Genomic DNA, 12153 nt, shown 5'->3' with positions numbered 1-12153 from the left:
TCGATTATAGCGTAGTAACGTTGCTTCCTGATTTTACGGCCGCGGCTTTACAATAACGTTTTTTTTTCCTGTCACTTTAATATCAAATCGGTCGGTGACGCAGAGATCAGGGAACAGACGTGACAGCGGCACAGCGACACCAAACACGGAGCAGTCTGCTTTATCCACCAACACAAGAACACCAGTCCAGAACCAACAGCAGAAGAACCCGCTCTGAATCAGTCCGTGTCGCTGCGGCTCAGAGACACAGGGATTTATGTTTTAAAGAAATACTGGCGTTACAATCATGTCAGGTTTTTGGTGGATTTAGTTAAGTCTTGTATTGCAGAGTATGAATGTCCTCTTGCTATTTTCAGACGATACGTGTGTAAAGTTTGTGAAGGCAGGAGGAAAAAGCTTCCGCGATCACCATCTTCTCTCTGCTACTCCAAACCCCGCCCTGAAAATAATGAGTGACAGGCTGATAGTGACCTGAAACTTTATTATTCACTTAATCACTGATTGAGATATAATGAAGCTAACTTAATCTCCTACAATCATGGGATTTATGTAACAGTAAAACAGAGAATGTCAGTGTGCACCCACATGCACTATTTTTGTTTTATATGCTGTTGTAAATACTCCTGTTGTCTGCTGTGTTCAGACTCAAGTCCTGTGTGTGATAGGGCTGTGCGATTATGGCAAAAATCATAATCACGATTATTTGGGTCAATAATTGATATCACGATTATTTTGACGATTATTCATTGACCATTTATTGAACTTTAAAACAAATAATATTTTACCAATAAACAAGATCAACAAATATGTTGGAGCGCACTTCCAAAACCATACTAAACATATATTATTAATATGATAAATAAAAATAAATTAGACCAAAATAAATGAAATCAAACATGTTGCAGTGCACGGTCACAACCTACTGAAAACTCCTTAACATATAGCCAACATTTTGGTAAAACATATTCAACATATTCCACTCAGTTAAACGTTGAAGGCTGGCCAACCGTCATGGTCCAGAAGTAACAGGAAATAAATGTTGAACTACAATTTAAGACCAAATAAAAATGTTTAGGCCACCATGGCAAATGCTGGTAGGGCTGCTCATGTCATCTCTTAAAGATGTTTTGCAAGAAACACCAGCCTGTTGACATGGTCTGGTTTCAGAGATGAGCGCAGGCAGGGGACGATATTGCCACCTGTACTGAAGACCCTCAGCCACGCCCCGACACATGGGGTGACGCCGGCCAATCACAAAGCTTTGATGCGTTCAAGTGCATTATTCTGGTACAGGAAGATTATGTTACAGGACATTAACGATAAAACAGAATGTTGTTGTTCTATTTTTAGACACATCTCGCGATCGACTGGTTGGGCACCCCTGGGCTAGACCATAGGTCTGTTGTGGTAGCAAAGTAATCAGCTGAAGCCACATCTCTCTCAACTTCCCCACGGCATTTGTCATATAGTGCAGGCAGCGCAGACCTGCTGAAATAATACCGAGACGGCATCGCGTAACGCTTGTCCAACGTGTTGACAAGTTGCTTAAAGCCCTGGTTGCTAACAGTGCTAACTGGGCACATATCTTTAGCGATGTGAAATGTAATGACAAAGTACTTGCAAATAGTGGAAATAATTTTACCCTTCTTTTTAACGAGTTGCTGCTCTTGTTCTGACATCTTCACTTGCGCTGAACACTCACAACACCTGTCACTCCCACGTGGCCGAGTGGGCTTTTAGGGAGGGGCGAAAGCGCACCCAGCAAAATAATCGTATTTTGTCAATTATGCTGTTTTCATAATCGTCGCAAGCCATAATCGTAATCGCGATTAAAATACGATTAATTGCACAGCCCTAGTGTGTGATGCCACATTCAGGACATCCAGTGTCCTTTTTTAACAGAAGACCGTAGCTAGAAGCTGCATCTAGACTGCAGAAGTATAGTTTTTTGTTTTTGAGGATGGAACAATTTCACACACAGATACTGTATAGGGATGCTAGAGCTATGCAATTGATTTATTTTGGTTTATAAATTAATGTCAAGACATTTATGTTATTGATTTCTGAAGCACTTTCTAAATAATAAAAAGGGAGTTCATATGTATTTACTGCATGTATTCATTGATGAAAAAGAAGCCATGTGCAGTAATATAGAAAATTGAGGATGCAACGCATTGGTATGAATCGTGATGCATCGTGATATCGAATCGAAGACAGGATAATCGAGACCAGTTAAGATGCACAGCCTGACTAGGGCTGTGCATCTTCACTGGTCTCACGATTCGATTACGCACAAAATCGAAAACACTAATGGCAAACAAGCTTTGTCCACATCGTGCCTTGTAGAGTGTCTCTATACTTCTGAACGCTCCGTCCACGGCAGATCTCTGTGTACCGCTGCAGCGTGTCTGTTAGGCCCCGCTCCCCCGCACACAGAGAGACACAGGGAGATCGCTCTTCTGGAGTGAAGAGAGCGGAAATAATGATATTGCAAGTTAGAAACGTAAGATGCATTTTGACAGAAAAGACGGACAATTGGGGGGAAATTTCCTGCATTTTGAATGTCCGATAGTCCACCATTAACACCTTAGTCCCGCCTCGTCAACGAAAACTAAATATACATACATTTCGTCAAAGTATTCGTTATCAAGAATCTATTTTTAGCTCGTCATCATCTCGTCTTAGTCATGTAAAAAAGGTTGTTGACGAACAATTTTCGTCATAGTTTTCGTTGACGAAATTAACACTGATTCAGAGGCTTGGTATTACCCTTGAGTTTCATTTTGGTAAAAATGGTTCATATCGTCAGTTAGCTGAGTTTCTTCCCGTTAAGTGGGTATGACACATTAATAGGTTAAGTGTTAAGAAGCCCTGAGACACAGTTTTGTGAAAAAATTAAAAAAGCACGTAGCCCCCGCGGGCGAGGGCTATGGGGCTTAACAGGTTAATGTGTTTGAGGCCATCAGTTGTGTTGTGCAGAGGTAGGGTTAGTGCACAGTGGAAAGCCCTATTTGACTACTGTTGTAATCCATATTATGGCAAGAACCACTCAACTCAGTAAAGAGAAACGACCTTCCATCCAGGGTTTCTGCTAGGATTTTTTCTTGCCGGTCAAGTGTCCAGAAATAATTTATTTTACCGAATACATTTGGAACTTACAGGTCATGTTTCAATAATAATAATAAGAATTGTGTAGCAGAGTTTCTGTCAGCAGGTGATCACCTGATGTTTAAAACTAAGTTAATGGGGCTGATTTTTAAATTGCTTCAGTTTATAATCGTAACAGATTGAAAAGTTCAGATTCATTTTTCAATAAATGATGCGCTTCCACAAACAACATCATTATTACATTCAAACAAACTACTTATAGTAGGTACATTATTAAAAAGTTTACATTAACTTTGGATAATAACACGGGAGAAATAAACGGAGCCTCTCTTTTCCTCTCTCCCTCTCCCTCTCTCTCTCTCTCTCTCTCTCTCCTGACAGCCCGTCTGTATCTCATGCATCTCGCTGATCCAGTAATGAGTGACCAGACAGTGAAGAATAAACTACTACTTTTACTTGAGGAACATTTTTGATTGATTCTTGTAACAGAGTATTCCTACACTCTGGTACTTCTACTTTTACTCAAGTACAAGATCTGAGTACTTATTCCACCTCTGGTAGCGTATTAGCCTGAAATGTAGCCACAAAATCACACAGAAACCAAGTCTCACGGCATTTCGTGTTATAGTCATGAAATAAATGTAATCTATTGAATCGTGTTCATCAACACGATTTTCCCATTTTTTTCGTGTCACACAGCGATTTTAAAAGCAATGTATTTCTATTGGTAGTATGTTTCGTGCCTGCAGCACGTCTTTTTGTCCGGTCGGGTCTTGGAAGACCGGAAGCTGTGTGGTTCATAAAAACATGTTCTTACTAGGGCCGGGACTTTAACGCATTAATTAAGATGAATTAATAACACAAAAATTAACGCGTTAAAAAAATTAACGCATTTTAATCGCACTTATTTTTGCACCGCGGAACGTTTCTCACTGGATGAGTTTCAGGCGTACCGATTATACTGGAGCACCAACTAACGTTCATGACTTCAGACAACAACAAACCACAGTGAACAACAGTGGGAAATGTTGTTTTAAAAAAACGGACGGATGGAAGAGCACGGTTGTGTGCAAATTATGCAAAAAGGAATTCGCATATCACCGCAGCACATCAAGCCTCAAGTATCACCTCAATGCAAAACATATAGCAGCTAGCGTGGAAGCTAGCGTGGACGTTAGCCTCTTTTATCGCGTTCACACCAAAAAGAGCCGGTACTAAAATTAGTTCATGAGAACCTTTTTACCCCCACGAAAGTCCCTGCTAGAGAGCAGAGAGCTGCTAGAGAGCAGGGACTTTCGTGCGGCTCTCTTGTGAGAAAAGAGCTATATTTCTGATTGGCTGGGAGGATTGCAAACCACGCCCCGTAAAACTCCCAAAAAGTGTTGTGAAGCCGCCATTTTATTATCCTCGCATTAGCATTATTAGCATTAGCCCAGCGCAGAAACGCAGAGAGACTAACTTATGGCAACACAAAATAAAACATGGGAGCGGTGGAGATGAGGAGGTGTCGGCGTTCTGGCGATTTACTCGGAAGGCTTCAGTAGAAGCTGCTGGGACTCCCAGCAGCTTCTACTGAAGCCAGTCCCCAACTCCGGGGACTTCCGGCCGGGGACTTTGGGCGGCAGTATACGCCGTGAAGTGGTTTGCGGCCTGCCAGTAAACCCAAAGCAGAAGAAGAAGAAGTGACGTCAGCGGCTTCATTTGCCTAATGCACCCCCAGGTTCAAAGAGTTCTCATGAACTCAATTCTCATGAACCTTTGTGGGAAAAGTACTGCGGTGTGAATGCGCCTAATGGTATACTAAAATCCATGTGAAAAAAATTGCTTCTCACTGTTCTTAGGTCAAATATTTATATGTGATTAAAAATGCGATTAATTTCGATTAATTAATTACAAAGCCTCTAATTAATTAGATTAATTTTTTTAATCGGGTCCTGGCCCTAGTTCTTACCTTTATATATACAGTCTATGGTTCTTACTCAATATCAAGTCAAGATTATTGTTTTTATTTTAAATCGTATAATGTCTGGCTTTTTTTTGCCGTCTGTGAGGAAAAGAAATGGGGCTCAGTGCCTCAGAATACTGAAATCTGTATATATTGTTTTCCTTCTAAATTTGTTATTATTTGTGACCCACTCTATCAAAGTCAGTCAAAAGTCGCAACGGCTCATTTAAAAAATAAATAAACGTGGATTTGTGTAAAAAAACTAGTTTTTCAGAGTTCGGGTGTTTTGTTTGATTTTAAATAAACAAAGTCTTGGCTTTCAGAACATGAAACTGTTATTGCCAAAATCTCACGATAAATACATTTTTGAAGCTTGTAAAGGGAAGGAGAGGCACCTCTCAATTCACACCCTGCTCTTCCGCAGCGCCGCTCCCCCTCCCTCCGGCTGAAATTATGAAGTAAAGGCGTATAGTAATCATAGATAACACAACAGGGTCCGGGACAGTTTGGTTTCAAATAAACAAAGTATTGGCTTTCAGAATATTAAACTTGTTTCGTCAAATTCAGATGAGAAATACAACTTTGAAGCTTGTACGGCATAATTACAAGCGGAGAACGGAGTAACTTAACGTCACTGTAGGCATAACAACAGCCGGTGTTTCTTGTGAGTGTTTCCCCGGGAAACAAACACACACACCCTCTCGAGCTTCCCCCAGACCAGTAATACAAACGAAAATGTGTCTTCGGGTCAATGTGACTGATTTCGATAGAGCAAGTCACATTTGGTTTAGGCACGAAACATTAGTGCTGTAGCGACGCGTCGACGACTTCAAAATATCGTCGACGACATATTTCCGCGTCGACGCGTCGCTACACACACGTGGGTCACCCAAAGCAACAAGCAGTTCGCAATCGCACTTCAAACACAATAGAGACTGAAACGGCTACCACCTCCTCCTCACAGGATTGCGCACGAAGCCCCCAAACGAAAACATCTCGCCCTAGGTTTTCAAAAGCATGGGAATATTTTAAAGTTAGTCCAAAACGCAAAGATATTTATATCTCACTGAGACTGCTGCATAGCCTAGCAGAAGCAGCAGCTAGCTGTGGTCGCTACCATTAGCAGCTAGCATTTGCTCTCCGATTTTTTACATAAAATGGAATTATGGATTATAAATTCAATCATTTTTTTATACATAGACGTTAAAAACCTATGGATTAACCGATTCAGCCGCGTTTTTTCTCATTTTAATGCCATTGAACACGTATTTTGATCAGATTGACAGCTACGGTGGTGAGACGATCTCCCTAGAAGCTCTGTGAAGGTACGTGTTGTGATGACTGTATTTGCTTCCCCTGTCGCGAGTCCGGATCACTCAGTGATGATACTATATACCTACATAATCTGTGGAGTCTCAGCTTTAATCGGATATATTGTATGTGCAGCTACGATAAGTAATAAGGGTACTTTTATCTTGAGTTCTGTGCCAATGTCCGTTAGCATTTTTCGCTCAGGGGTCATTTAGATGCTTCTTATGAGACTTGTGTTTTGTTTTGGTAAACATGGTTTGTATCGTCAGTTAGCTGAGATTATTTCCGTTAATCTGGTATAACACATTAATAGGTTCTTAAATATTAAGATCCCCTGAGACACAGTATCGTGAAAAAAATTTTTTTTACATTACGTTTTTTATGAATTGAACAACAGAAAAATAATCGTTAGATTAGTCGACTAATCGATCAAATAATCGCCCGATTAATCGTTTTCAAAATAATCGTTTCCCCCCAGCACTACGAAACATACTACCAGTAGAAATACATTGCTTTTAAAATCGTTCTGTGTCGAATCAATAGATTATATTTCGTGACTATAACACGAAATACCGTGAGACTGGGTTGAATTACAACAGTGAGTGCTTCATCCTCTGAACACCACAGGATGGCGACTGTAACGCATATATTAACATAGGTACGCTCCTCTGAAATGATTGTCCCCTGCAATTATTATTATCCCTCATCGAGTTCGCTATTCAGCTCGCTAACGTTAGGTTAAACAAATGTAACATGCAACGTTAGCCTAATCTAAAATGCTCTACTACGGCGTACCTTTCATGTGGCTCGTCAGCGCAGACTCTCCCATCGTGAACAACTGAAATTATTTGTTGCAAACTTTGCAGGATTGACTCGTGGGCTTGACCCTCGTCTTAGCCATGGCTTGTATTTGTCTTCTGCTAGCCAACACTTGTTGAAACTGCAACCTCCTGGCACACTGTCATATATCACTCTCATCAGAATGCCCAGGTCACACGTAACACAAATCACTTGCAGGTCACGCGCATAGCGCAGGAAGGCCGCAGCAGAGCTGTTTTATGTAAAAGTGAAGCAATTAAGTGCGCTCAGACTTCTTCATTTTCTTTTAATCTAAAAAGCGAAGTAAAGCATTTACAATTCCAAGCACTTTATCCCAAATTCAAGCACCATTCCCAAAATTCAAGCACTTTTCAAACCTTGAAAGAACCTCATAAAACTTCAAGCATTCTCAAGGATTTCCAGCACCCGTACGAACCCTGAAAAAGGGTCACCACTTATTATTATTTTAATAACAAAACAAACCTTTTTGGTACCTGTATATAGGGGAAACACTGAACTGTGTAAAACGTCTAAAAAACCCTTGTTTGTCATAAGTATGTAGTTGTATGGAAATGAGATGACTGAATGAAATCCTACCTCTGCCAACAAGATCCTTCTGAAGGCGTTGGCGATGGCTGCATCTATCCCCACCATATCAAACTCCATGCTGTTCTCCTCCAGATTCACTATGTCAATCCTGAAGTTCTGCAACAGGACAGGAGAACACATCTCAGCATCAAACATTAGTCCCAGGGAACACTTTTCAAATCCAGCATAAACGATACAAATAAAATGGAATTGCTCCTGCGAGGGTAAATGTTGTCTTTTTCTTTATTTTTAGAGAGTACAATAATGCGTAGTTTTTATGTTAAAACATAAAAAGGGAATCTTCTGGGGATGGAACCCCCTCAGACCCCCCTGCAGGGGTCCGGTGTGCAAACATGTGAATGTGCGTTCAAGACTTTAAAAAAAAAGATGCCCAACACACACACATATTATGGTTTCTACGAAAATAGTGTGTAGCCTGACAGTGACATTGTGAATCCTGTCTATACAGGTATTAGTAAGGAAATTAGTGTGTACAAAAAAAATTCAAACAAAGTGACACCCAAGTTAGATATACAAATTGTAAAGCTTTTCCATAAAGTTAACCATGCACGTAAAATAAAAAGTGCTTATTACCCACAACTGCTTCACACCAAATAAAAGTATTGTGTGTGTGTGTGTGTGTCAGTCCTGCTCATTCTCTAAGAGGATAAATAAGTTCACCAGTAAAATCGTGGTTCTAGGGCCAGGAACAACCAGGCTGAGTATGCTAAACTAGAGAGAGAATCGCTGGCAAGGGGGCTACAACTACAACAAGATGAACATATTTGACCGTGATTTAATTGTAATACATGTTTCAAAATGATGCAGAAGTAACAACATACTGATACTGATTAGTAAAAACCATGAATTAATGCTTTGACAAGTCTGCAGACAGACGGCAGGCGAAAAACCTTTTTAAAATGTGTGTTTTCTAAATGTAGCTTGGCTAAGCTAACGTTATATATGCTCCGACCGTCCACACTCACAACAACGGCCTATACAGACATAAATAAAGCAGCGACTGTATTCGCCATGACACAGGCAGTCTGTGGTTTGTACTTGTTTAACTTTTGTCTAGTTTCTGAACAGATATGAAGAGCTGTGAGCTCTGAGTGCTAAGAGCTAACGGCTGTGTTGTTTTTCTGGGGCTCTCATTGAAGATGACGTCACGGCTCCACCTACACTGCGTTACTATAGTAACTGCCCCAGTTCCTAAACTGTAATGGAAACGCAGCATTAAAGTGAGCCGGGCCTAATAAGGCCTAACCAAACCGAGCGAGGCCTGCAGTGGAAACGCGCCAATAGATCCAAACTGACAGACATACCTTTTGAAATGTCTGCATATTCCAAGTGTCATCATAGCCAGGGTAGTTGCCAGGGAAATCTGACGAATGGACCTAAAGCAGAAACAATCAATAAGAGATAGAAAGAAGCAACCATTCAGATCTTATTAAAGTTACTTCAACTACAAGATATTTACGCTCTGCTTTAATATTCACAAGCCAGAGGCCACAGCAGGTCCTGCGGCTCACCAAGGGCCCGTAGAGGAACCCTTAAATGACAGTGTAGTTTGTTCATGGATGATGTTTTTTACACTTTTAAAAACTAACCAACTGTCTAGTAATTTCTTCCTCTAATTAAATGTTTCACTGACAGTTTTGGACATCAATCATTAAGTTGTAATGTAGAGTTAACTGAATCATTCAATGCTTTAAATCGTTGAACAGGAGCAGTTCGAGGAACAGCTTGGGAAGTTAGAATCAGATAGAATGTGTTTGCGAGCATGCGAGTGGAGGATATGGGCTGATCTGCTCATATCAGCTGAGGGATTCATTCAGAAAATCCAACTACTTTATTTATTGTTGGATTGTTGAGGATGTTTTTAAAGCCAGTTTAACAGATTTAAAGTATTTGCATGTTTGTGGAGGTTCTGAAGTGTGCCTGACAGACTTCTGTGCGGATGGCAGCCCTCTCAGGTGTGAGCATGCTCTCTGCCTAAGACTGGGCCATATACATGGAACCAGAGCTGGAAGAAGAACTCAGATTATTGACTTATTACTTATTATTATTAACTCAATTTGGTGTGTCCCGCACCGTCGGCCGTGACACGCCTTATTTGGCCATGCAGTCGGACAAAGAAATCCCTGATTGGCTGTTCAGCTAGCGAATCAGTGCATGAGAAGCGAAACGGTTGCTTGAGAATGTCTTCCACAAGCAACACTCCAATGGCTGATAGCTCCAGTACCGCACAAAACATGTTTTCGATGGACGAGAGTGAAAATGGAACGCATTTGTTGTTTGTTTAGATCACGCAGTCTGTTCTTCTTCTCTGTCTTCCGGTTGTTGCCTCTTTTGAATGACGAATACACACTACCGCCGCCTGCTGGTAAGGAGAGTTATTGCCACTCACGCATGCGCAGTTTGTACGTGCTCGGCTGAAGTCTTTGCGGTGTGTTCCAGTGCGACACATGGCCAAGACGCAGGAGAACACGGCGGCGTCGGCGAGTTCTCTGGTGACTGCTTGGTGTGTGAGGGCCTTTACTCACACACACAAAGCAGGGTCAACATCACAACTTCCCCACCCTCTGCTCCCCCAACCACAGGCCCGCACCCCGACCAGCATCACTGTGCAGCTCTGTGATTGGCAGAGAGGCGGGGATGCTTGAGTGACACACTCAGCACCCTATACAGGGTCGCTACACTATAGTTTAAGTACGAAAGGTAAAAGCACGTCTTACTTATTAAAAAAAACAAGACATTTTTTGATTATTATTATTATAAATAATTGTTTTCATTATTGGTGCATATTCATCACTGTGTTCAATGCACTTTTCAAGGCAGGGTTTATTTTAATTACGTTATACACTACTGTTTAGCTTAACCTATAATAATACTTATTTCATAATTACTTAATAATTATACGGTCCAAATACAAACTCCTAATTTAAAAAAAATGTTGTTCTGCTTTCAAGAGTTCGAGGCCATCAAACATTCTTCAGCTGAGCTTTCAAACCTGCCCTGACTTTCACTCTTTCCCTCATGGTGCAAATAAATGGATATTAAGCAACCAGTCATTATACTATCATCTGAGTTTTTCCATTTTAATATTATATTTGAACTGTACTATTTTATTGACCTGTACTTTAATCTTGTTGTATTATTGTTCGTGCGATAGAGATGATGCAATGTTTTAGTGTTTGTTGATTGTTATGTACCTGCAGATTGAAATGAGCTCAAATCTGGCATAAATCATCTCTTCTCTTTCCTGAGCATTACCATGCATAATGCATAATGCATATGCATCGTCCTTGTTCAAATAAATACATAAATATTAATATAACATGGGTTAGGGTACATTTTGCAAAGTAACTAGTAACTAAATATGTAAAATAGATGTAGTGGAGTAAAAGTACAAAGTAGCACAATGTTAAAATCCTCAAGTAAAGTACAGGTACCACTAGTGCGTGTGTCTCTGTGTGTGTGTAATCTGTGTGTACATATATACCGGTGTGTACAGGTGAATGAGGGAGGCTGTGTGGTATATCAGACCGGCTCTCTCTCAGACTCTCACCCTGCACACACCAAGCTCTGCTGCCATAACAACTTTGTTCAAACCGAACTTACATTTTTCACACCGAATTCCCCCAGTACAGCTCGAGTCCGTATTTCTTCCACGTTGCTCATGGTCGCCGCCATCTTGCCTGTAGCCAACTCTGCTCCGCCCCCTTGCTCAGTGACGCGTCACTATAGGGACGGAGGCAGGACCAAACTAAACATCGGCCCCAATCCCAAACCACACCCTACCCCTACACACTCCTCCTGTCAGATGGAGGGAGTAAATACAGCGGCAAGCTTTGGGACAAACTCCCCTCTCTCCGGCAGAAACAGGAAATGCCGTAACTGTATGTAACAACGGTTTCAGATCAGCATCTCTAAGACAAAAAATGTAAATTAATAACTAAAATAAAACTCCACACATCTTTAATGTTGACCTATGGTCACGAAGGATGACTTTGTATTTGAGATATAAATTATATTTTTGAAGGAATAAGGGCAAGGGGTTAGTTAATTAGGAGTTGAAGGCAAGAGTGAAAAGGTGAGTTTTGAGGGATTGTTTGAATGATGTGAGAGAGGCCCTGTCTCAGGTCGACTATTTTCATTTCCTCGCTCCTCGGTCCTCGGTCTCACCGGAAGTTGATTTGTCTGCGCCATCTTGAGTACCGTCCCATGGCTCTTATTTCTGCAGGAGGACCGAGGATCGAGGAGCGAGGAGCGATAATGGAGGAGCAATAACCGAGGAACCACCAGACCATCCTCCGATGAAATCCTCAGATACTCGCCCCGCCCCCTTACTGTGTATCGCTCACTGATTGGACGATGCA

At 41.2% G+C, this 12153-nt stretch overlaps 1 protein-coding gene across 3 annotated transcripts in view; it reads right to left on the bottom strand.

Moving 5' to 3' along the window:
* polr1c (RNA polymerase I and III subunit C) overlaps positions 1-11564 on the bottom strand; it is a 28311-nt gene extending 16747 nt beyond the window's left edge. The window contains exons 1-3 of one of the 3 annotated variants that reach the window (XM_034239724.1): positions 11396-11564; positions 9097-9168; positions 7781-7888 (exon numbers count right to left, since the gene is read on the bottom strand). In XM_034239724.1, coding sequence (XP_034095615.1) covers positions 7781-7888; positions 9097-9168; positions 11396-11467 — 252 coding nt within the window. In that variant the 5' untranslated portion in view covers positions 11468-11564. The remainder of the gene's footprint in view (positions 1-7780; positions 7889-9096; positions 9169-11395) is intronic. The other 2 variants (XM_034239726.1, XM_034239725.1) reach the window with 2 other exon arrangements.
* Positions 11565-12153: the final 589 nt, after the last annotated feature.

The sequence above is a fragment of the Gymnodraco acuticeps genome, unplaced genomic scaffold, assembly GCF_902827175.1.
Source record: "Gymnodraco acuticeps unplaced genomic scaffold, fGymAcu1.1, whole genome shotgun sequence".
In the NCBI taxonomy this organism is placed as follows: domain Eukaryota; kingdom Metazoa; phylum Chordata; class Actinopteri; order Perciformes; family Bathydraconidae; genus Gymnodraco; species Gymnodraco acuticeps.
The sequence above is the reverse complement of the archived record's forward strand: the minus strand, read 5'-3'. Positions and strand labels throughout refer to the sequence as shown.